A 26,565-nucleotide genomic window follows, 5' to 3' on the forward strand; every position below is an offset into this window, starting at 1 on the left:
AAAGCTGAAATCTCTTTTTGGGTCCATCTGAAAGTGACCTCTTTCTTTTGCAAAGCGTGAAGAGGCGATGCTATCTCTACAAAATTTCTGATAAACCTTCTATAGTAGGAACACAATCCCAAGAAGCTTCTGACATCGTGCACAGTCTTCAAGTCTGGCCATGTCTTGATAGCTTCGACCTTTGCGGGATCCATTCTAGCACCATCCTTTGAGACTATGTGGCCCAGAAAGTGGATCTCTTCGAGGAAGAATTCACTTTTCTTAAGATTGACAAGTAACCTGTGAACTGCGCAGCTCTTCGAACACAATGGTCAAGTGACGCCTATGCTCCTCTTCATTCTTCGAATATACTATCATGTCATCGGAGAACGTTCCAACAAACTGTTGATGCGAGCGAAAAATCCGGTCCATCATTCTGTTGAACGTGGCAGGAGCATTTGTTAGCCCAAACGGCATCACTACAAACTCATAAAGACCAAATGTCGTTCTAAACGCAGTCTTGTGCACATCCTCTGGCCTTATACAAATATGATGGTACCCACTCTTAAGGTCTATCCTGCTGAAAATTGCAGCACCCTCTAAACGATCGAGAATATCATCAATTCTAGGAATAGGGAACCTATTCTTGATGGTATTCTTATTCAACGCACGGTAATCAATACACGCGCCATGAGCCATCCTTCTTCTGCACTAGGAGCACTGGGGAGCAAAAGGGTGAAGAACTAGGCTGAATCAGCCCCTTCTCTAATAACTCCTCAACCTGGCCCATAATCTCTTTCTGTTGCGCCGCACTAACCCTGTAGGGAGGTCTATTTGGTGGGCTACACCCTGGCACCAAATCTATCCGATGGTCCTCAGGTCTCTCTGGCGGCAATTGCGACGGTAATGAATTAGAAAAACAATCACAACTTTTGCAAAAATGCTGACCTTTCTTTATCTAACACAGATAAATTTGACTGATCACTATCTGAGACATCACGTGCAAAAATCAAGTACACAGAAAGACGATTCTTTATTATAGAAGTGATAGCAGAAGCAGATACAATAGGGACTGACTCTCCTTTAAGCTTTACATCCAAGATGTGAGTTTTGCCCCTATGCTGTACAGTGATCTTTTTGTTGTAGGCATCCAAGACTCCATGCACTCGGAACATCCACGGGATCCCCAACAAGGCGTCACAACCTTCGGCATGATGTAAAACTATTCAGTGTCCACATACGACTGAATATGCAGACGCAGTTTTCCAATGATGGGAGTAATACACTCTGAGTGGCCAGGACATGCCAACCCTGCCTCTGCTGTGTACCCCATCTCTTCAGCTCTGATGCCCAACTTCATAGCTAACTGGTGTGAGATAAAGTTGGCTTTGGCACCTGGATCAAAGAAGATGAGTGCCGTCTGATCCCTAACTTTACCCCATGCCCTGCATAACTCACTAGCATCTATGCTGGGCCTGTCACCCACCATGTCTGGCACTAGACCTGCCGTGGGTTTTGGCTTCTTGCCTTTCTGGTCTTCTTTATCCTCTGAGTCATCTGGCCTTTTCCTTTGTGGACAATTGATAGAAAAGTGACCAGGCTGCTCGCATTTAAAGCATTTGTTCTCAGCCATTAGGACCTTCTTTTCCTCAAGCGACTTGCGCACAAAAGGCTTCCTTTTCTATTTCTTTGCGTGCGCTCCAGAAGTCCCGGCTGAATCCTTGTCTTTGGTAGCCTTTTCTGATCCCTGTGACGCATCAGGAGCCGTTTTCAGAAAGGGCTTCTTTGCTGAATTTTTCTTTTGCTGCCCTCCTTTGTCACTGCTCGGAAATCCACTGTCCTCTCCTTTCAACAAGGCAAGATCAGTGTTCGCAACTTCCATAAGCTGAGTAAGGGTAGCCACTCTGTTCTTTGTACAGTAATCGCGAAGCCCTTTAGGCAGCCCACAACAGTACTTCTCTATCTGCTCTGTTAGTGGCACAAATCTATAGGAGATCACTGAGAGTAACGCTTTACAAAACTTCCTATTGTACTCCAGCAAGCTCTTGCACGAAGCTGAAGTAAGCTGGTGCCAATCTGTCATGACGTCGGCTTCAAATTTATTTGGCAGCCAAGCAAATGCAAACATTTGCTTGAAGTAAACCCAAGTGGCAGGTGCTTGTCCTTGCATTAACAATGTCGTCCACCATGTAAACGCATTGTCCTTTAAGAAAGTGGGAGCTTTCCTGACCTTCGAGGCCTCTGTAAAATTCCCTCCCGCATAAGCTGTATCAAACTGTTGGAGGAAAGTGAGGGCCTTTGTCTTATCCTCGAAACCACTGAAGGTATTGAACTTCACCGCTGCACCACCTTCTTTGTAAGCCTTTGGCTTCTCTAGTACCCCCAAGTTGTCATACGGAATGGTCTGCAACATGGGCACTGTAGTAGGCATGATCGGCACGTCTTGGCCATTCACATTTTGCGTCAGAGGTGCGATATCTGGCTGCTGTCCAGAAAAACCAGCCATGCCAAAATGACCCTGTGGCACCCCAAACTGGCCCTGGTTGCAGTGGAAACCTTGCTGCATGCCGATACTACCATACATGGGGTTTGGCATGATGCCTTGCATACCCCCGAACACTGTTCCTGGCATGTGCGGCTGACTTTCAGGCGCATAACCAGCCATACTTTGGAACACTGATCCACCCCCGAAATACCCAGGATGTACCGTGGGTGGTGGAAAAACCGAGTGCATAGCCTGGTATCTAGCTCCCTGTCCATTCAAGACAGTATGCTGGCTCTGAAAGGTGGCGGGCTGGACTGGCATAACTGTGGAATAGGCGTTCTAGCCACCTGTTCAAGCACGGGAGGAACTTGCTTTGGAGCCCCCGACTCCGCAACATGCGAGTGTTCCCTTTCCTCCTACGCCACATGAAGTACCTGGGCTTGAGCATCAACAAGCTCCGTACGCGGCGTAGGTTGCCTATTTTGCCGTTGCACTGGTGGCGCTTGCAAGAATTCCATAAACCTCGGATTCTGCACCAACTGCGAAAAGACATTCACCGCGGCAACTAACTGAGTCTTGAACGCATCATCCTCAAGTTGCCCAGTCATAAAGCTGCGTACCACTAGAGGGACATTCACGTTGACAGGAGGTACAGACTGACGTGGCCTAACTGAGTCTTGAACGCATCATCCTCAAGTTGCCCAGTCATAAAGCCGCGTACCACTAGAGGGACATTCACGTTGACAGGAGGTACAGACTGACGTGGCCGTGAGCTCTCGCCAATCTCAAAAACCATAGGAATCTCCTGCCTGTCCTTTGAAGAGGAACCCTCTTCCATAATTCCCTTCCCCTTGTTGGACATAGTGTAATCCCCGCGTTCCTGCACTCTGTGTCTTTACCCAAAACAATCCAGGCTCACTCTTTAAGGAAAAAGTGATTGATGTCCCGGCAACGGAACCATGAAACCGGCCCGTAGGGCGGTAGGCGTTGGCTTTCACCCGAAATTCTTTACTTTAGACACACACACAGAGGACTTTGCAAAAAGAACCTGCGACGGGAATTAACACTTGATCACACACACTGCTCGGAAGCTAGAATGCTCCGAGCAGACGCCGACAACCTGTAGGCCCCAAAATTGGCGCCCCTTTCGGTATTTCTTTATTCTTTAGGAGGGTAAAGTACAAAGAAGAGTCCTGGGAATCCTTTGACTGTATCCCACTAGATACCGCCTGTTTTGGCCAAATTTCGGCAGCATAACAGCCCCTGAACTTGCGCGAAACCAATTCTCCTGTTGGAACTCGCTTCTACTGGCGTATACCCTCTGATTCCTACCCAAAAACAGTAAATTCAGCACTCTGTATTTACTGGTTTTTGCCCTGTTTTCAGCCCCAAACAGTCCCCTAACTGTCCTCTGCCAGTGGGGCACGATTCCCAAAGGTTCTGGCATCCGTATGGCTGAAAAACAGTAAAATTACAGCGCATACACAGCGCTGATTTTGCACCTGTATGGTGAGGTTATGACCCTCACCAGTGCCTGCTTTGGAGTAGCAGCTAGCTACCCCTATTCCTGCTCAAGGAGGCTCTTGCCTTAGCACAAAAGCATGAACCCACACAGTTGTACATCAGTCAAATGAGGAGCCCTCTTGTGGGGCATCACATAACTGCACGTAGAGGAGAGAGAGCAGTGTGTAGTGTGCATGGCATCACTCCTAGCACCACACTGTACATGAGAGGGAAAGGAAGCACTCCATAGCTCTTAACCTGTGAGACAGGATGCAAAAGAGAGTCTCACCCAGCTTAAAAAACAGCGCCCATTTTTCTGCATGAGGAAAGTCCCTGAGAAAATGACACTTGGCGTATTTACAAGCATTTTCCCGTTTCGGGTTCGCCGCTTAAAAATATCCTGACCGGTTGCCCAGTTGACTTCGTGGCAGAGTTGTAAAATGTTCCCCTAGTCATACCGGAGGTAATGACGCGAACACATTTCTCGGCCCAAAATAGCAGTTCCCTAAATTTTAGGAGATGCTTCCGTTGAGCTCCCACTGGTCTTCTGACCATCTATCCTCATTGGGACCGCATCCAAAAGTGCAATGTGGCCCAACTGTTGGATACTTTTTGTTGGTAGTCCCACCTTGACTTTACGCCTTAATTGAGTTCACTTCCTAGTATCCACCAACTTGCTAAGTGCGACGGGGGGACCTATATGATCTTGCTCTAAGCCTAGACATCCTCTTACCATATGAATTCCAGTGCCGACCACTATCCTGTTGCGGGTGAAACTACTGTTCACATTGGCCATGCAATGTCCGACCGTTTGCTACTTCAAGAAGAGGGTCTCAAAAATAAAACAAAACCCCTTGGAAAGAAACCAACAACTAAAGTTAGCAGTTGCCACGTCCTCGTGACATAGTTAACAGTTGCCACGTCCCCGTGACAGTGTACTATGAGATATGAGGCCGTTTTCATTGTCTATTAAGAGAAGGTTTTGGGCCTCTATCTAGGGTCATGAGTTATGAGGATCGGAGATGTCTCGGACTGTATCTACTTGAGTTGCATAGGCATAGAGACACTTTACTGAGGAGATCTGGATAGAGACAGTCCCAAAGACAGATTACAGATTTGTTTACACTAGATATTGGACACCGACGAGCAGCCACCATTGCAGAGCTCTGCCCGCACTCATACTACCACTACTGGCATTCTCATAGACCGAGCATTGGAGCTAGGGAGATCTAGACGATTGCGATTGAGGAGAGGAGCTACATAGTATCGACGGAGACTACAACAGAGGATTCGAGCCATACTTTCTCGACATCCAGAGTGCAGATGAGGATGCATCTCTACCATAACTTGCCCCCCCCCCCCCCCCCTCCCCACCTTCTCTCATTGTACTACACATTGTATTGGGCACCTTTTGTATTAGCGGGCACATTCATATAGTCCCAGTTTGTAGTAGTTGTATTTTTGTTTCAGTTCTTTTTTATTCCGGACATGGTATCAGATTCACTATGTTGTAACAGCTTGGTCTCACAGGTCATTTTGGCCTTTTGAAGACGTTAACATATCATTTTATTTCATCTCTCTCTCTGTCTCTCTCTCTCTCTCTCTCTCTAGACGGATGGAGGGTCGGGCACATGGAAGATGGATGTATTGTTGCTTTGTGGACTTCCACAAAGCATTTGACACAGTGCCAAGGGCCAGATTGATGCAGAGGCTACTGAAGTTGGGAGTACCCACAGAGATCATATGGGCGATCATGGCTTTATTCGGCTCAGTGACTGGCTAGGTACGCACTCTTGAGGGGATTTCTGACATCGTTCATTCCACTATTGGAGTGAAACAGGGGTGTCCTTTGTCCCCTACACTTTTTGGTATATATGTAGATGAAGTCTCTGACTACATTGATAGAGAGGGCGACAGAGGCGCTCAGCTAGCAGGGACATGGATCCCTTTATTATTATATGATGATGATATTGTGTTGATATCAGAGTCACCAGAGGGCATGCAGAGACAGTTGGATGCATTGCACAGCTTTGCAGAGGATAGTGGATTGTCTGTGAACCTTGGTAAACCCAACGTTATGGTGTTTAACACCACACCACAGTGAGTCAAGAGATCACTACTACACTCGTATATGGTCAGGATACTGTGGAGTACACAGATGAATATACCTGGGGGTGGTATGGAGAGCAGCAAAGACTAGATTGTCCAGAGCCTATGTGGCATTGGGTGGGCTAGAGAGGATGTGTTCGCAGGTTCAGTTTCAAGAACCACGAACAAAGATATGGCTCTTTGATACTTTGGTTGCTTCAACTATGCTTTATGGGGTCCAGGTTTGGGGACCATCTGTGAATCATGACAGTTCGAGGAGCATGGAGAGACCCTTGGTACTTATGATATCCCGGATGATTAGAGTCAAGGCCTCCGTACCACATGCAATTATTCGAGCGGAGATAGCCGCCCCTCCTATAGAGATTGAAGCTCTTACCAGATCAGTGTCCTTTATGCACACTCTATGGGATACACACAGAGGCAAATATACTAGATTGGCTCTTGAGTCCTCTAGACAGTTAGCGATGCAGGGAGACGCATCATGTTGGTATGCGCAGATGACCTTATGGTTTCAGAGGCATGGTTTCAACATGGATAGATTGCCTCCTTTTCAGTATTCCCAGGATGCACCCTCCCTGCCAGTCACACGGATGGAGATCACTAAACTCATTCGTCAGGATCTTATACAGTTGGACACCAGGAGGACATGGGTAGAGCCGATGCAGGAGTTGGGCACGAAGATGGCTTTCTACAAAGAGCATCTTCTCCAACTTTCGGGAGATGGGTTTGTGATTCGTCCGAGCTACATGGACACTCAATTATCTCATGGTCTGCGATGTGCTATTGGTCAGATTCGCACATCTTCACACCAACTGGAGATTGAGACGGGTAGATTTAGAGGGATACCATCGGAGTCTAGGATCTGCCAACTATGCGATAGAGGCCAGAGACAGAGCTACTACATATGCCACTGCACTGTGTATTATGAGATACGAGGGCGCGTCCATTGCTTATTCAGGGAGGGTTTTGGACCCCTAGATAGAGTCATGAGGTATCAGGATCAGAGATGCCTTGGCTTATATCTACTTGAGCTACACCGACATAGAGATAGTCTGTTGAGGAGACATGGAGTGCGACAGTCACAGAGACAGATCACAGACTTCTTTGGATCGAGGGAGCCAGGAGACCAACCACCAGCACAGGGTTGTACCCACATTCATACTGGAGGCACGCTCATTGACAGGGCGACCGAGCTCGGGAGATCGAGACGACCACGAACGAAACACAGGAGCACACTCCATCGACGGAGACTCCAACAGAGGATCAGAGGCATTCTAGCACGACACTCAGAATGTCATTGAGGGCACACTTGATTTTCAGTTTTCATTTTTTACATTCAGTACTTTTTGTACTCGTACTTCAGACATTGTTCTACATTTTGACATTTCACATTTCACATTTCACACTTCATTTCCAGTTTTCATTTTTTACATTCAGTACTTTTTGTACTCGTACTTCAGACATTGTATTAGATTCACCACTTTGTATCTGATGGTCTCATAGATCATTTTGGCCTTTTGAAGACGTTAATATATCATTTCATTTCTCTCTCTCTCTCTCTCTCTCTCTCTCTCTCTCTCTCTCTCTCTCTCTCTCTGGGCAAGCTGCTGGTCCTGGGCGAGGGGCGAGCTGCTGATCCTGGGCGAGGGGCGAGCTCCTGGTCCTGTGTCGAGGGCGAGCTGCCTGCCAAGCGCGAGGACGAGGGCCCTGACCCCTGAAGGACGAGGGCGAGCTGCCTGCCAAGGGCGAGGGCGAGAAGAGCCAAGGGCGCCGACGAGCCAGCCAGGACGAGTCAACCAGGGCGAAGGCAGCCAGCCAGGGCGAGGGAGAGGGCAGAGACCAGCCATGTTGAGCCAGGGCGAGGGCGAAGACGAGACCAGCCAGCTAGGGCGAGGGCGAGGACGAGAGCAGTCAGCCAGGACAAGGGCGAGGGCTTGGTGACGAGGGCGAGGCCAACCAGGGTGAAGGCGAGACCTCTGCTGGTGAGGGCCTTGACTTAGTGCTCGCTTTGTTCTTCTCTCTCGGATGGACCAACCAGCCGAGGATGGTGATGCAAGTGGCTTCACCACCCCACAAAAAATGAAAGCGACTTTCAAGCGGAGAAACAGAGATAGTATACTCTCACCAAGCTCTCTCCGGGCAGGGAAAACCGTCAGAGTCCAAGATGATTTAATGATGGAGAGGGTTCAAGTGATGATTAAATCTGAGCTCAGCTTTATGAGAGATGACATCAGGAAAGAGATGTACACAAACGCATAGAGGTATAAGAATTCTATGTATGCAAATATGAGGAAAGAATTGGATAAAGCAATGCTTGGTAAGCATGATGAGATGTATCTATCTGTGAAAGGGGAGATGCAGGCTCTAATGCGGGCAGAAGTGAATGTAATGGAATGTATTATGCAGAAAAAGTTGGATGAAGCAATTGCAAGCTTTGAATCTTGGAAAACCAATGTGGAAAAGTGCATGAAGGAAAAAGATGCAGTGATTGAAGAGCTTAAAGGGGAACTTGGAGCTTGCAAAATTATGCCCAAAACGGAGGGGGGAAATCAGCCCTCCGTGTTAAAGGAGCTCGAAGAAATTAAGGAGCAGGTGAAAACTCTGCGCGAAGGGGAAGAACAAAACTCGAAAGAGGCCTCCTCATGGGCGGAGTGCCTTTTTAAAACACAGGAGAAAGTTGACGAAGCAGAAAAATGGATTGAAGGTGCAAAGAAATGGAAGGCCCAGATGCCAGAAGCCGCATAGACTTCTACCATCATCAATATGACCATTGAGGAGGAACAGAAGAGGAGGACTAGAGCCCTCCATGTGCGTATTACTGGTATCAAAGACACCGAAAATGTAGAAGACGAAGTGAAGGAACTCTTGCAGCACATGGGCATCCCGGAACCTATGCACAGGTGCTTGGAGAGTAGGAAAGAAGGGAGTGGATGAGAAGGGAAACGTCAAAGAGAGAGCACTTATTTTGCGTTTCCCGACTTTGGAAACAAGGAAGGAATTCCTGAAGAAGAGACCAGCACTTAAGAAAACTGGAATATTTATGGGGGATGACCTTACTTTAGCACAAATAGCACATATGCAAGAGTTGATGCCAGAGATCAAGGCATCAAGGGAGAAGGGAAAAATTGCCTTTTATAGAGGAGGGAAAGTAGTGGTTTTGGAAAGACGCACAACATGACGGTGCGAGACATATGGGACCACACTCCGGATGGCGGCATGGAATTTTAATGGATCATATAGGTTGGATGTGGGTGCCTTTGAGGATAGCTTTAGAGATAGAGACATTGTCTTTTACTCAGAGACACATCAGAAATCTGGACAGTTGATGCCAAGTGTGACTGGTTACTTATGGGAGACAGCTTGTCGGCCAGACGCTAGATCCCAGCATGGGAGTCGAGGTTCAGGAGGGGTAGCAGTCTTATTCAAGGAGGAGTTGTAGCCGCTATTACAGATTGTCCGGAGAGATGACCAGACGAGATACATGTGGGTGAGACTGAGAGCTGAGACAGGCAGATTCTTATACATTGCTATATGTTACTTTCCCCCTAGCACATCAGTCTATACCTCACCTAGAGGGCAATCCCCTTTCTCTATACTTGATGATGACATATGGGAGTTCTCTAGAGATGGAGATATCATTCTCTTGGGAGACTTTAATGCCAGGACGGCCAACTCTCAAATGGTATTTTCTGATACCTCAAAGGAGATGCTTAGAGAGATGGATATATTGGAGATGGGGCTTGACAGACACTCACAGGATAGAGAGCACACAGAGTATGGGAGATATCTCATGGAGATGACGACTACGCATGGTTTGGACATACTTAATGGTCTAGAGATTTTTCCTTCGTTTGGGGGATTCACATGCTTTCCACACAAACATGGGGCCATACAGTGGACTATGTCATGACTTCACCGAGCTTCATCTCTAATATTCAGGATCTCAATGTGGGTCCTAGACCTGTTGGAGTAGCAGTGGACCATGCTCTCATGACTTTTTCAGTCTCTTTCCAGTATAGTGCCTCTCAGACACCACGGAGGATTGCACACACACGGTATACTTTTACACCATAGACGGACTCAGTTTATGTGGAGGAGATTTACAGACGGATGTGGGCAGCGGAGGCTGTATATACTGTGGAGGAGATCACCACTTTATTGACGAAGATCTTGCATGGGGAAGCAGCAGAGGCATACCCACACACTCAACCAGATCAGAGAAGACGTTCTGGGAACATGCCTCATAATAGTTAGTATGATGAGGATTGCAGAGAGATGAGAGTTCAGATTCAGAGCGAGCTTATACTTGGAGTCATTACATATAGACAGTCTCGGATTGCCCTTCGGCGTTTAGTGCGACGGAAGAAGCGGGCCTTTTTAGCCTAGATGGAACGTGATTTGTATGAGCTCTTTTTGAGTTGAGATTCAGGTGAGGCTTGGCGTCTCTTCCATGAGCACTCACCTCCTCCAATGATTACTTCTCCCTAGATTTGGGGTCAGTATGCAGCATCATTATATACAGTACCTGGGCAATCGCCACTACCAGACCCCTAGAGCCATGTCCAGCCACTAGTACCTTCTTTACCACTGAGATGGTGAAGAACGCCATTGACAGGATGAGGACTAGGAGAGCATACGATCATGATGGTTTGGTGGCAGAGCACTTGATACATGCTAGAGATTTACTGTCAGAGGTTCTTGCGCGGTTGTTTAACCGTGTAATGTGTGAGGGACTACCGGAGTCCTGGAGATTATCTACTATTGTACCTCTCTTCAAGGCAGGGAACCCCACGGTGCCAGGGAACTATTGTACTATTATGATAGGGCACACATTGGCACGGTTGTATGCATCCATTCTTGAACAGCAACTGAGTAAATGGGCAGAAAATGAGGGCATACGAGCAGCAGGACAGGCTGGATTCAGGAGGGGTTTCTCTACTTTGGACCATATTCTTACACTCAGAGCCATTATTGAGGAGGGTCGGGCACATGGGAGACGGATGTATTGTTGCTTTGTGGACTTCCGCAAAGCATTTCACACAGTGCCGAGGGCCAGATTGATGCACATGCTAATGAAGTTGGGAGTACCCATAGAGATCATATGGGGGATCATGGCTTTATACGGCTCAGTGACTGGCCTGGTACGCACTCTTGAGGGGATTTCTGACATTGTTCATTCCACTATTGGAGTGAAACAGGGGTGTCCTTTGTCCCCTACACTTTTTGGTATGTATGTAGATGAGGTCTTTGACTACATTGACAGAGAGGGTGACAGAGGCGCTCAGCTAGCAGGGACATGGATTCCTTCATTATTATATGCTGATGATATTGTGTTGATATCAAAGTCGCCAGAGGAAATGCTGAGACAGTTGGATGCATTGCACAACTTTGCAGAGGATAGTGGACTGTCTGTGAACCTTGGTAAAACTAAGGTTATGGTGTTTAACACCACACCACCGTGGGTCAAGAGATCGGCACCTACACTCATATATGGTCAGGACACTGTGGAGTACACATATGAATATACATATTTGGGGGTGGTATTCACGGGACCGAGGTTTACTCTGAGGAGAGCAGCAAAGACTAGACTGTCCAGAGCCTATGCGGCATTCGGAGGGCTAGAGAAGATGTGTTCGCAGGTTCAGTTTCAAGAACCACGAACAAAGCTATGGCTCTTTGATACTTTGGTTGCTTCAGCTATGCTTTATGGGGTCCAGGTTTGGGGATCATCTGTGAATCATGACAGTTCGAGGAGCATGGAGAGACCCTTGGTACTTATGATATCCCGGATGATTAGAGCCAAGGCCTCCGTACCACATGCAATTATTCGAGCGGAGATAGCCGCCCCTCCTATAGAGATTGAGGCTCTTACCAGATCAGTGTCCTTTATGCACAATCTATGGGATACACACGGAGGCAGATATACTAGATTGGCTCTTGAGTCCTCTAGACAATTAGCGATGCAGGGAGACGCATCATGTTGGTATGCGCAGATGACCTCATGGTTTCAAAGGCATGGTCTCAACATGGATAGATTGCCTCCTTTTCAGTATTCCCTGGATGCACCCTCCCTGCCAGTCACACGGACGGAGATCACTAGACTCATTCGTCAGGATCTTATACAGTTGGACACCAGGAGGACATGGGTAGAGCCGATGCAGGAGTTGGGCACGAAGATGGCTTTCTACAAAGAGCATCTTCTCCAACTTTCGGGAGATGGGTTTGTGACTCGTCCGAGCTACATGGACACTCATTTGTCTCATGGTCTGCGATGTGCTATTGGTCAGATTCGCACATCCTCACACCAGCTGGAGATTGAGACGGGTAGATTCAGAGGGATACCATCGGAGTCTAGGATATGCCAACTCTGCGGTAGAGAGCCAGAGACAGAGCTACACTACATATGCCACTGCACTGTGTATTATGAGATACGAGGGCGCTTCCATTGCTTATTCAGGGAGGGTTTTGGACCCCTAGATAGAGTCATGAGGTATCAGGATCAGAGATGCCTTGGCTTATATCTACTTGAGCTACACTGACATAGAGATAGTCTGCTGAGGAGACATGGAGTACGACAGTCACAGAGAAAGATCATAGACTTCTTTGGATCGAGGGAGCCAGGAGACCAACCACCAGCACAGGGTTGTACCCGCATTCATACCAGAGGCACCCTCATTGATAGGGTGACTGAGCTCGGGAGATCGAGACGACCACAACCGAGACACAGGAGCACACTCCATCGACGGAGACTCCAGCAGAGGATCAGATTCATTCTAGCATGACACCCGGATTGTCATTGAGGTCCTATTCTACATTTTCACATTTCACATTTCACACTTCATTTTCTGTTTTCATTTTTTACATTCAGTACTTTTTGTACTTGAACTTCAGACATTGTATTAGATTTACCACTTTGTATCTGATGGTCTCATAGGTCATTTTGGCCTTTTGAAGATGTCAATATATCATTTCATTTCATTTCATTTTGAGGATGGACCAACCAGATGAGTTGGATGATACAAGTAGCTTCGTCACCCCACAAAAAATGCAAGTGACTTTCAAGCGGAGGAACAGAGAAAGTATACTCTCGCCAGGTTCTTTATGGGCAAGGAAAACCATCAGAGTCAAGGATGATGTATTAATGGAAAGAATTCAAGTAATGATTAAATCAGAGCTCAGCTTTATGAGAGATGATATTAGGAAAGAGATGTATGCAAATTCGGATAACTATAAGAATTCTATGTATGCAGATATGAGGAAAGGATGAAGCGATGCTTGGTAAACATGATGAGATGTACGCATCCTTGAAAGGGGAGATGCAGAATTTTGTGCGGGCAGAAGTGAATGTTATGGAATGTATTATGCAGAAAAAATTAGATGAGGCAATTGCAAGCTTTGATGCCTGGAAAACAAATGTTGAAAAGTGCATAAAGGAAAAGGATGCAGTGATTGAAGAGCTTAAAGGGGAGCTTGCAGCTTGCAAGATTATGCCCAAAATGGAGAGGGAAAATCAGCCTTATGTTGAAGGAGCTTGAGGAAATTAAGGAGCAAGTGGAAACTTTGCGCAAAGGGGAAGAGCAAAATTCGAAAGCGGCCTCTTCATGGGCGGAGCGCCTTTTTAAAACACAAGAGAAGGTTGACGAAGCAGAAAAATGGATTGCGGGTGCAAAGAAAGGGAAGGCCCAGATGCCAGAAGCCGTACAGACTTCTACCATCATCAATATGACCATTGAAGAGGAACAGAAGAGGAAGAATAGAGCCCTGCATGTGCTTATTACAGGTATCAAAGACACTGGAAATGTAGAGGATGAAGTGAAGGAACTCTTGCAACGCATGGGCATCCCGGAACCTACGCATACAGGTGCTTGGAGAGTAGGAAAGAAGGGAATTGATGGAAAGGGAAATGTCAAAGAGAAAGCACTTCTTTTGCGATTCCCAACTATGCAATCAAGGAAGGAATTCCTAAATAAGAGACCAGCACTTAAGAACATAGGGATATTTATGGGGGATGACCTTACTTTGGCGCAAATAACACATATGCAAGAGTTGATGCCAGAGATTAAGGCAGCAAGGGAGAAAGGAAAAATTGCATTTTATAGAGGAGGGAAAGTAGTGGTTTTGGAAAAGCGCACAGCATGACGGTGCGAGACCTATGGGACCACACTCCGGAGGAATTGTAATGGATCTTATAGGTTGGATGTGAGTGCTTTTGAGGATAGCTTCAGAGATAGAGACATTGTTTTTTACTCAGAAACGCATTTGATGGCTGGACAGTTGATGCCACGTGTGACTGGTTATTTATGGGAAACAGCTTGTAGACCAGATGCTAGATCCTAGCACGGGAGCCGGGGTTCAGGAGGTGTAGCTGTCTTATTCAAGGAGGAATTGCAGCCGCTATTACAGATAGTTCGGAGAGATGACCAGGCGAGATACATGTGGGTGAGACTAAGAGCTGAGACGGGCAGATTCTTATATATTGCTATATGTTACTTTCCCCCTAGTACTTCAGTCTATGCCTCACCCAGAGGACAATCTCCTTTCTCTATACTTGATGATGACATATGGGAGTTTTCTAGAGATGGAGATATCATTCTGCTGGGAGACTTTAATGCCAGGACGGCCAACTCCCAAACGGTATTCTATGATACCTCAGAGGAGATACTCAGAGAAGTGGATATTTCGGAGATGGGGCTTGACAGACACTCAACAGATAGGGAGCATACAGAGTATGGGAGATATCTCATGGAGATGACGGCTATGCATGGTTTGGCCATACTTAATGGAATAGAGATTTTTCCTTCTTTTGGGGGATTTACATGCTTTCCGCACAGACATGGGGCTAGTACAGTGGATTATGTCATGACTTCACGGAGCTTCATTTCTAGTATTCAAGATCTTAGTGTGGGATCTAGACCTCTCGGAATAGCAGTGGACCATGCTCTTTTGACTTTTTCAGTCCACTTCCAGTACAGTGCTTCTCAGACACCACAAAGGATTGCACACACACGATATGCTTTTACACCAGAGACCGACTCGGTGTATGTAGAGGAGATTTACAGACAGATGTGGGCAGCCGAGCCAGTTTATACTGTGGAGGAGATTACTACTCTATTGACTGAGATCTTGCATGGGGCAGCAACAGAGGCATACCCACATACTCGACGAGATCAGAGAAGATGTTCTGGGAGCATACCTCAAAATAGTTGGTATGATGATGAGTGCAGAGAGATGAGAGCTCAGATTCAGCGCGAGCTTGTACTTGGGGTCTAGTACGACGGAAGAAGCGGGCCTTTTTAGCCCAGTTGGAACGTGATTTGTATCAGCTCTTTTTGAGTCGAGATTCAGGGGAGGCCTGGCGTTTCTTCCATGAGCACTCGCCCCCTCCAGTGATTACTTCTCCCGAAATTTGGGGTCAGTATGCAGCATCATTATATACAATACCGGGGCAACCGCCTCTACCAAACCCCCCAGAGCCATGCCCAGACACCAGTACCTTCTTTACCACTGAGATGGTGAAGAAGGCCATTGACATGATAAGACTAGGAGAGCATATGATCATGATGGTTTGGTGGCAGAGCACTTGATACATGCTAGAGATTTATTGTCAAAGGTTCTTGCGCGGTTGTTTAACCGGGTCATGTGTGAGGGACTGCCCAGGTCTTGGAGTTTATCTACTATTGTACCTCTCTTTAAAGCAGGGGATCCCAAGGTACCAGGGAATTACCGTACTATTATGGTAGGGCACACATTAGCATGGTTGTATGCGTCCATCCTGGACCAGCAACTGAGTAAATGGGCAGAAAATGAGGGCATACGAGCAGCAGGAAGCAGGACAGGCTGGATTCAGGAGGGGTTTCTCCACCTTGGACCATATTCTTACACTCAGAGCCATTATTGAGGAGGGTAGGGCACATGGGAGATGGATGTATTGTTGCTTTGTGGATTTCCGCAAAGCATTTGACACAGTACCGAGAGCCAGATTGATGCGCAGGTTACAGGACTTGAGAGTGCCCACAGAGATCATTTGGGGGATCATGGCTTTATACGGCTCAGTGATTGGCCACGTACGCACTCCTGAGGGGATTTTTGACATTGTGCATTCCACTATTGGTGTGAAGCAGGGGTGTCCTCCTGTCCCCTACTTTATTTGGTATGTATGTAGATGAGGTTTCTGACTACATTGACAGAGAAGGCGACAGAGGTGCGCAGCTAGCAGGGACATGGATCCCTTTGTTACTATATGCTGATGATATTGTGTTGATATCAGAGTCACCAGAGGGCATGCAGAGACAATCGGATGCATTACACAGCTTTGCGGAGGATAGTAGATTGTCTGTGAACCTTGGTAAAACCAAGGTTATGGTATTTAACACTACTCCGCAGTGGGTCAGGAGATCGGTACCTACACTCGTATATGGTCAGGACACTATGGAATACACAGATGCATATACATATCTTGGGGTGGTATTCTTGGGACCGAGGTTTGCTCTGAGGAGAGCAGCAGAGACTAGACTGTCTAGAGCATATGCAACACTGGGAGGGCTAGAGAGGATGTGTTCGTAGGTTCAGTTTCAGGAACCACGAACAAAGCTATGGCTTTTTGATACTTTGGTTACTTCAGCTATGCTTTATGGGGTACAGGTGTGGGGACCATCTGTGGATCATGACAGGTGGAGGAACATGGAGAGGCCCTTGGTATCTATGATCTCTCAGATGATTAGAGCCAAGTCCTCCGTACGACATGCGATTATTGGAGCGGAGCTAGCAGCCCCTCCTATAGAGATTGGGGCTATTACCAGATCAGTGTTCTTTTTGCACAGCCTATGGGATACACGTGGAGGCAGATACACTAGATTGGCTCTGGAGTCTTCTAGATGGTCAGCGACGCAGGGAGACACATCATGTTGGTATGCGCAGATGACCTCTTGGTTTCAGAGGCATGGTTTCAGCCTAGATAGACTGCCTCCTTTTCAGTATTCCCTGGATGCACCTTCACTACGAGTCACACGGATGGAGATCACTAGACTTATTCGTCAGGATCTTATACAGTTGGACACCAGGAGGACATGGGTAGAGCGAGTGCAAGAGTTGGGCACGAAGATGGCTTTCTACAAGGGGCATCTTCTCCAACTCTCGGGAGATGGGTTTGTGATTCGTCTGAGCTACATGGACACTCAGCTGTCTCATAGTTTGTGATGCGCTATAGGTCAGATCCGCACATCCTCGCACCATTTGGAGATTGAGACGGGTAGATTCAGAGGGATACCACCGGAGAGCAGGATATGTAAATTATGCGGTACAGAGCCAGAGACAGAGTTACATTACATATGCCACTGCAGTGTGTATTATGAGATACGAGGGCGCTTCCATTGCTTATTCAGGGAGGGCTTTGGACCCCTAGATAGAGTCATGAAGTATGAGGATCAGAGATGCCTTGGCTTATATCTACTTGAGCTACAGCGGCATAGGGATAGTCTGTTGAGGAAACATGGGACACGACAGTTAGAGAGACCGATCACAGATTTCTTTGGATCGGGAAAGCCAGGAGAGCAGCCACCAGCGTAGAGTTGTGCCCGCGTGCATACCAGAGGCACCCTCATTGACAGGGCGATTCAGCTTGGGAGATCAAGGCGACCACGACCCAGCACACTCCATCGACGGAGACTTCAGCAGAGGATCAGGGACATCCTAGCACGACATCCGGAGTGTCATTGAGAACTTACTCTACACTTCATTTTCACTGTCACTACTCACTTCTCATTTTTATCTTTTGCATTCAGTACCTTTGTACTTTTGTATTCAGACATTGTACTAGTTTCACCACTTTGTATCAGCTGGTCTCATAGGTCATTTTGGCCTTTTGAAGACGTTAATATATCATATCATATCATATCATATCACAGAGAGATCACAGAGAGAGAGGCCAGACGGCATATGAAGACGCTGACACGCCAAAAGCGGCGAGCATTCGAAGAGGCACAGGAGCTTGAGCTATACCGCCTATTCATGAGCATGGATAGCGCAACAGCATGGCGCACCCTGCGCGAGCCACGTCCGACTACAGCTATTGAGGATCCACAGATATGGCATGATTATGCAGAGCGACTTTATGAGGTGCCAGGGCAGCCTCCTATCCCACAGCCACACGAGCCACGCCCCACGTGCTCCTCCTTCTTTACAGCAGAGATGGTAGAGAGGGCCATACGCCGCATGCAGCACAGACGATCAGCTGACCATACTGGATTATAGAGTGAGCACATCATTTATGCGGCCTTCACTATAGCCCCGTTGATTGCACATGTCTTCAACCGGGCTATAGGGGAGGGCTTCCCAGAGGAGTGGACACAGCACACCATAGTGCCTATCCACAAATCTGGCGACACCCTGGACCCAGGGAACTACAGGACTATCATGATTGGCCACACGATGGCCAAGCTATATGGAGCAGTAATTGAGGCACAGCTCAGCTGCTACGCAGAGATCGAGGGTTTACGAGCTCCAGGCCAGGCAGGTTTCAGACGAGCTTTCTCCACCACTGATCACATCTTCGTTCTGCGCTGCCTCATTGATGGGGTAAAGGCGCGGAAGAAGAGGCTTTACTGCTGCTTTGTGGATTTCCGCAAGGCCTTTGACACAGTCCCACGCGAGAGACTCTTCCAGCGCCTTCACAGCATTGGGGTACCAACAGAGATGATTTGGGCCATATATGCTCTCTACGAGAGGGTGACGGGTCGAGTTCGTTGCCCAGGCGGTTTTTCAGAGACCATTGCTAGCACCATTGGTGTTAAGCAAGGATGCCCACTCTCCCCGACACTCTTTGGGCTCTACATCGACGAGATCTCCGACTACATACTGCGAGCAAGAGGAGAGGGGAGCGACTTGGCAGGTACTCCGGTTCACATCATGTTATATGCTGATGATATTGTGTTGATTTCAGAGTCACCCGAGGGCTTACAACGCCATCTTGAGGCCTTGGACGAATTCAGCACACACAGGGGGTTGACTGTGAACCTTGGCAAAACCAAGGTTATGATCTTTCACACATCTAGTGCAGTGAGGAGCGCTGCCACCTTCACAGCAGCAGGAGGACAGGTTGATGTAGTCACCTCCTATGTCTACCTTGGCATCACATTCACCAGCCTACCAGGACCCTTCACTATGAGGCAGGCTGCTGCTGACAGGCTCACCCGAGGATATGCAGCTCTGGCCATGCTAGAGCGGAGATGCCACCAGGCACACTTTCAGGAGCCCCGCACGAAGGGGTGGCTTTTCGACACCTTAGTCACCCCGGCCTTGATGTACTCGGCGCAGTATGGGCACCAGGATTGACAGCTGACCAGTGGACACAGCTTGAGAGGCCACAGGTATGTATGATCTCACGCTTGCTCCGCAGCAAGAAGACAGTGCCACATGACATTATTAGAGCCGAGCTCGCCACACCACCTATGGTTGTAGAGGCACTATTCCAGACAGTCTGCTTCATCCAGAGGATGAGAGAGCTACCTCCTGACAGACTTACTCGTAGAGCATTTGAGGCAGCTATACAGCTATCAGAGAGTGGGCATGAGAGAGCATGGTACTCACAGGTCAGAGCATGGTTTGAGGGACACGGTCTTGACATGGAGAGCCTACCACCATTCCAGTACGACCCCCACTCACCATATGTTCACCTCTCTCGCAGTGAACATGGACACATATATGCCACATAGCTCACGGGTGGCGATTGGTCAGCTGAGAGTGGCTTCACACAGGTTAGAGATTGAGATCGGGAGACATACTGGTGTTCCCAGGGAGGAGCGAGTCTGCAGAGCCTGCACAGAGGAGGTGGAGAGTGAGGAGCACTTTGTATGTAGATGCAGAGCATACACTGAGATCAGAGGTAGGTATGAGGCCTTATTCAGAGGACAGCCCACTCTCCGAGAGATCATGGACTCTCGAGATCAGAGACAGCTCGGACGTTTCTTACTAGAGATACAGAGCCATCGGGACACACTACTACAGCCACACACAGCTACACAGACAGAGGGGAGACAGTCGCAGCTCACAGACTTCTTTCAGAGGATTGCCGCCCCTCCCTCACCAGACACTCAGAGGGGAGTGACACTCCCACAGGCGGAGGTGAGCCGAGCTAGACGACGACCACGAGTCACAGGCTACAGGGGCGCGAGCTCCCACCACCGACAGATCGAGGAGATCCGAGCCCGGGAGCGCCGTGCCACTGAGGAGCGAGTGGCTCAGATGAGGGCCGACCTGACAGCTTTCATCCGGGTAGCCTTGGCACCAGACCCGCCCATGTACCACATCTTACATCCCCCCATTAGTACAGGATGGAGCTAGATAGCTTGATGCATTCTCATGATTGTACTACATTGAGCATATAGACATGCATATACCCCTAGAGATAGAGCTCCATCCCTCCTCAGATACTTCACTACCTATATTCAGTTCAGTTTTATATCAGTTTTGTTTCATTTGTCTTTCCGATAGACGGATGACATACACACCATGTACATTTGATTTGTCTCATAGGCCGATTTCGGCCTGACATAGACGTTAAAAATCTTTCTTTCTTTCTCTCTCTCTCTCTCTCTCTCTCTCTCTCTCTCTCTCTCTCTCTCTCTCTCTCTCTCTCTCTACACCCAATTACACCAGTCTCTACAAAAAATCTCCATCTCCCCCATAGATCTGCCTATCTACATTGAGAGATCTCTCTCCATATATCTCCACTGACTCTCAGAAAAAAACTATCAGTAATGCAAAGCCTCATTCACTAACGCAATGTTAACAACGAAGGATTGTGATTGTGTGATAGCTCAATTCTCTCTATATCTCTCAATTCCACCCCATCTGACAAGCCTGAAAAGATTCTTGGCTTACAAGCTCCATGGAAATTCACTCTAGGTTGAAACACAAAAAAAATGTTTTATATTAAATGACACAGCTGTAGTGCTAAGACAGCTCAGAAAAGGTTTGAAAGAGTTTTCATGTTTGCAGGGCAGCCTAAACGACATCTACTCACAACAGGGTGGAGTGTCTTTGTGAGTGCAAAACGGCTGATGGCAGGAGATTCAATCCTTTTTTTAAGGTGTGTAGTGTCAGTTTGTATCCAAGAGACACATGTCTTCATTATTGTGCATAAGAATTCGTGGTCGGCACAGTGGCCATCTGATGGTTGATTTGTAATGCTGGAGTAGTAGATGCTAGAAGTTGTCAGCCTTTACAGTTAAGTGAACATGACATTTATTGGTCTGTGTACCGTTGCATCATTCTAGGAATGACAAAAATGAGCTGCTTTTGGGGATCCGTCGAGCAAATCGGCCTCAGACCTTTATCTCATCAGCAGTTTTGTCCAGTGACAGTATGCACATAGGAGTTCTTGCTGCTGCAGCACATGCAGCTTCTACAAATAGTCGATTTACAGTTTTTTATAACCCCAGGTATCTTATTGAGTGAATGAAAATCTTACCAATACTGAAAAGCTCATTAGAAATCTTGTATGCTTTTGTACAGTGGTACTGTTTATTTGTTGCCATCTTGGTTGTAGAGCGAGCGTGTCAGACTTTGTGGTTCCGTTTCCCAAATTTGAGAAAGCAGTTCACCATACAAGGGTATCTGTGGGTATGCGCTTCCGAATGCTGTTTGAAACAGAGGAATCGAGTGTAAGAAGGTGAAACTGGGCTATTATCAGTCATGCTTAAACATAGCTGCTTTGATTCAAGATAAACAAATCTAGCAGAGTAATGAGTGATTTTATATTTCTTAACTGCAAAGCACCCGAACTTATCTTATATTGTCTCCGATTCGTTTGTAGATACATGGGGACAGTCACACATATTGGGGATTTGGATCCTGTTCGTTGGCCAAATTCACCATGGAGGTCAATCAAGGTGGGAATGCCTCCATGTTGATTTGAAGTCTTTAGTTTGTACTTTCATATGCATGCATGTGTGGAGTATCCAGGCATGTAAATTGTACTTCTTTTGCAATCTACATTCTCTCCTCCTATCGTCTGCTTCTCTTCTACTTTGTATGCTTTTGCTGTTACTGTCCTGCCACTATGCATGAGGGTCGCAAAGTGTCCGTGCTCTCTTCTCCAGTTTTCTTTTTAGTATCTTGAGGAATAAGCCAAACAACTCGAGTATCTTGAGGAATAAGCCAAACAACTCGAGGGTAACTTTGTCAAAGAATTGCTTATATCATGATTGCCTGTGGCAACTGCATTCGACTAGAAGGTCAAGAAACTACACGAGTGCAGGTGGTCTTGTATCAATTAATTTATCATTAAGAAAAATCAATGGTCAAATAATGTTTAGAATATGTATGCAAAATTAAGGTGAAAAATGTTTCTTTCATATAATTTTGTCTTTCCAATATGCCTTCTCAAAATGTCTTCCTGCTATTGTAAACACAATGTAGTTGATGTTTTTGAGAAGGCAATCCTGCATTTTCGTGGCAATGCTGCTTGCAGGTTGGCTGGGATGAAGTGAATGCAAGCACTCGTCCAAGGCGAGTCTCCCTCTGGGAAGTAGAACCTCTTACAAATTTTCTTGTGTATCCTCCACCCTCCAATTGGAGGTTGAGACCGCCTTGGCCACTACCAAATGGTGTGTCTTAAAACATGTCCACATACAATAGGGGCAGAAAACGCCGCTGAACTTACCGCTTAATGTTGGTTTTACTGGATTGTAGAATTTGAAGGATCAAGGAATCCTTCCATCTGGGCACAGTTTCAGCACGCCAGTGCGGTAGCTTATTGTTCATCAGACATTAATCCTGTGTTGAGCTCCATGCAGCATGTAAATAATCCTACTGCCGGATCTGGCTTGTATCGTCCAAGTCAAGGTTCAGCATCTCAAGAGTATTTTACCTTAAATCAGCTGCAACTTCAACAGCAGCATATGCAGCTGGATGAATCACAATTCAAAGCACTAGCACAACCTCAACAACCCTCTCCATACCCTTCTTGCCTGCAGTCGCAACATCAGCAGTCGCAGCATCAAATGGTACCCTTTTCGCAAGCACCCTTGCCGTATTCACCTTTCTCACAAGCTGATAGTCAAACTGGTTATCTTTCCTTTCAACAAAACTGTCACCCATCTTTTGAACGATTGCATCATCAGGGCATGCATCAACAGACAAAGACTGAATCCAACAGTTCTCAAGTGGTGAACACGAGTGTTTTATCGATGCCTCATATATCTACAATGAACGTTGGAGCAAATGAAGGCCCAGTGGATTTTCAGAGCACCCTTTTTCGGCCACAAAGCTCCACAATACCTCCCAGTACTGGAACAGGGCTGTCTAACGAGAGTTTGATGGCCAGCTCTTCAAATTCATGGTTCCCCTCGCCAGGTGGCCCTCAAAGTAACTCAATAGACTCCACAGCATTTGCAGCAGGCGTCTATCAATTGGACGCTGTCATGCATAATAATAATTCAGCTCCATCAATGTCTTCAACTTTTGAAACAACTAACAAACCTCCACTACACAGTGAAGCAAATATGGACTTCTCGTCACATACGACAGCAATTGCAACTGTCGAAAGTCTTGAACCAGGCAATGTAATCGAAGACTTTCACAATCAATTCTCGAGTCAATTCATGAAGGGACAATTTCCTGAAGAGAGCATGGACCTTTCCTCAGATACTCTCTTACCTAATGAGCAGCTTTGTAACAATCAATACCTTGAGGTATCACATGCATGGGGAAATGCCAGTCTTCCCGCAAGGACTTACACAAAGGTGAATAGGAAATTTTACATGTTTCCTGACAATGCTCAGTGAGAAAGAAATTTGCATTCGAAGGAGGAGACAAACTCAGGCTTTTGATTCTTGAAATATACGACATACATACTTTGAAAAGAGACTGATGCCTCTAAAGTGGGTTTATTATCTAGGTCTACAAGTTTGGCTCAGTGGGTCGATCTCTTGATCTTACTCAATTTTCGGACTACAATGAACTCCGCTGCAAACTTGAACAGTTCTTTGGCCTGGAAGGACAGCTTGAGGATCCTGGATCAGGGTGGAAGCTTGTCTTTCTGGATAAAGAGGATGATTGGCTTCTTCTGGGTGATGATCCATGGGAGTAAGTCTTTACTCTCCTTCTGTGCCAACTGTAGCTGCATACAAAGGCCCCCTATTGCTTAGAGCAATAGTTGCTTCTGTGAATGAGTTCTACCACGGACTGTCCCTCTTGGGAGGCACCGTCATTCTCCTTGTCAGTGCGGGCACTTCTTGCGTCGGCTACATAAAAGATATGAGGAGAGAGAGTGCTGTTGTTCGGGAGTAGGCAGCCAGGGAGGTGGCCGTGTTATGTGAGCATGCTGCCAAGGAGGCTGCTGTCTTACGCGACCATGCCGCAAAGGAGGTTGTCGTCTTATGCAAACACGTCGCAAAGGAGGTGGCTATTGTCAACGAGCATGTTGGGAAAGAGATTGATGTTCTCCATGCGGGATGGGAGGGCCCAAAGGCAAACAACAGAAAAGTTCTTGGCCTATGGATTTACGGAAGAGTATGCAAACTATCATCGTCTGCTGAAAATACGAAATCCAGAACTTTTCTGTTGTTTGCCTTTGGGCCCTCTTGACTTCTTTCCGAACCTTCGCACCCAGAACAGCAATCTCTCTCCCAGCCTGCTTGTTTTGACAATAGCCACCTAGATTGCCGTCTTACGTGAACACGCCGCAAAGGCCTTTGCGGTGTGCTCGCGTAAGACGGCAGCCTCCTTGCCGGCCTGCTCGCGTAACACAGCCACGCTTGCTCCCGAACAACAACAATCTCTCTCCTCACATATTTTATGTAGCCGATGCAAGAAGTGCCCGCACTGACAAGGGGAATGACAACGCCTCCCAAGAGGGACAATCCGTGGTCGAACTCATTGGCAGAAGCGACTATTGCTCTAAGCAGTAGGGCGTTGCCTCTCTTTGCTGCCATCTATGCAATTCTACCCAAAATTTTGCAATCACTTACAAATGTCAAGGTAAGCCGCAAAAGATTTTAATTTTTTTTTTGAGAACTTTAAACCCTAGACTGGTAGTAGGATACCTTTATGTCCTCTTAACTGAGCAAATTTCTAAAATTGTTCCAAGAGAATGCACACGGAATTTTGAATTGTTTTATATCCACAAAGGTTGCTTATGAGTTGAAATTTTTTTGGGCTATGGATTCTACCTTTAACCTTGTGCTTGCAAAACATTTTTCAAACTAAATTGCACCAAAAAATGTGTTCTATTTTTAAACCATTTTTCATGATATTGGCAACAAACCACCTAGAACCCATCATAGTGAGACCTTAGTGCTTTCTAATCTTCTTTATTCACATTTCTTATAACATTGGCAACATGCCACACTAGAACCCTGAATTGAACCATGGTCTTCCCTAGCCCACTCTATGTACGTCACTTGTGGTATGTCTGCGATGATAACTCTTTCTCGGCATTTTTAGTAATCTTCACATGGTGTGTAATGAGGTGGATATTTTATAAGAAAGACCAAGCTAGGAAGAGCCCAAAACTGATGCAATCAATCTTCTGATTGAATTTTGTTTGGCATTAGGAGTAACTTCAATATTGCAAAGAATCAAGTGTGGATATGTCTTCCCCTATCACAATTGTCGAATGCGTGTGTAGGTTGTAGATCCACACATGTGGTATACCAATAGCTACAACTTTTCATTGTCATTTTAATAATCTTTACACTGTATATGAAACTGTGTTTTGTGGGGTGTATGGTGTGGATGTGCGTGCGTGCGTGCGTGTGTGTGTGTGTGTGTGTGTGTGTGTGTGAGAGAGAGAGAGAGAGAGAGAGAGAGAGAGAGAGAGAGAGAGAGAGAGAGAGAGAGAGAGAGAGAATGTTGTTGAGCCTGCTGTAGGGTATTTATCAACAATGTACGCTCATTGAAGATTTTGTCGCCGTTGGAATTCATGGGTTTTCGAAATGAAGTGTCGATGCTCCAGCAACAGCAAAGGAGCTACAAGTCTGAAGATGCAACACAACATCAAGGACCACATTGTCCAAGCTCTCCCATCACATGAACTACATTATCCATGTTCTCTCTCTCTCTCTCTCTCTCTCACACACACACACACACACACACACACACACACACATCAAATTATCCACATTTGTACTAACATACATGACAATCTTGTTGTAATTTTGGCAGTATGAGGGATTTATTTTGAAACCCTCAGTTATACCAAACATTACATTATGAATATCAGTTAGAAGAGCTCAATGTAGCATTTTGGACAATATCCCAACCAAAAGCTTCTAGATTTAGAAAAAATTGTGGTTAATGTGATACAAAAACACTCTTATGTTTGAGTTGAAATCCATTGAGAGGCATCATCCCATGCACTACACAAGTCTGCTACTTTATTGGCAGCAATACATTACCTTTTTAATGTGAACATTATCATCAAAGACAAAAAAATTGCATCACTATTAGAAGAGTACATAAGGTTTCGACTTTTGGATAACAAGGCGTTT

General features: G+C 46.6%; 1 protein-coding gene across 7 annotated transcripts in view; it reads left to right on the plus strand.

Moving 5' to 3' along the window:
- Positions 1 to 26,328, plus strand: part of LOC147448692 (auxin response factor 6-like) — a 104,502-nt gene extending 78,174 nt beyond the window's left edge. For 5 of the 7 annotated variants that reach the window (XM_086521229.1, XM_086521228.1, XM_086521232.1 and 2 more), the window contains 8 exons: positions 21,071 to 21,161; positions 21,349 to 21,513; positions 21,621 to 21,743; positions 21,888 to 21,963; positions 22,545 to 22,680; positions 22,766 to 23,817; positions 23,973 to 24,160; positions 25,946 to 26,328. In XM_086521229.1, the coding sequence (XP_086377355.1) occupies positions 21,071 to 21,161; positions 21,349 to 21,513; positions 21,621 to 21,743; positions 21,888 to 21,963; positions 22,545 to 22,680; positions 22,766 to 23,817; positions 23,973 to 24,160; positions 25,946 to 26,108 (1,994 nt within the window). In that variant the 3' untranslated portion in view covers positions 26,109 to 26,328. Of the gene's footprint in view, positions 1 to 21,070; positions 21,162 to 21,348; positions 21,514 to 21,620; positions 21,744 to 21,887; positions 21,964 to 22,544; positions 22,681 to 22,765; positions 23,818 to 23,956; positions 25,055 to 25,945 lie in introns of those variants that run through there. The other 2 variants (XR_015189378.1, XM_086521230.1) reach the window with 2 other exon arrangements.
- The last annotated feature ends 237 nt before the right edge of the window (positions 26,329 to 26,565 follow it).

Source organism: Adiantum capillus-veneris, chromosome 10 (assembly GCF_014529385.1).
Source record: "Adiantum capillus-veneris isolate H3 chromosome 10, ASM1452938v2, whole genome shotgun sequence".
In the NCBI taxonomy this organism is placed as follows: Eukaryota; Viridiplantae; Streptophyta; class Polypodiopsida; order Polypodiales; family Pteridaceae; genus Adiantum; species Adiantum capillus-veneris.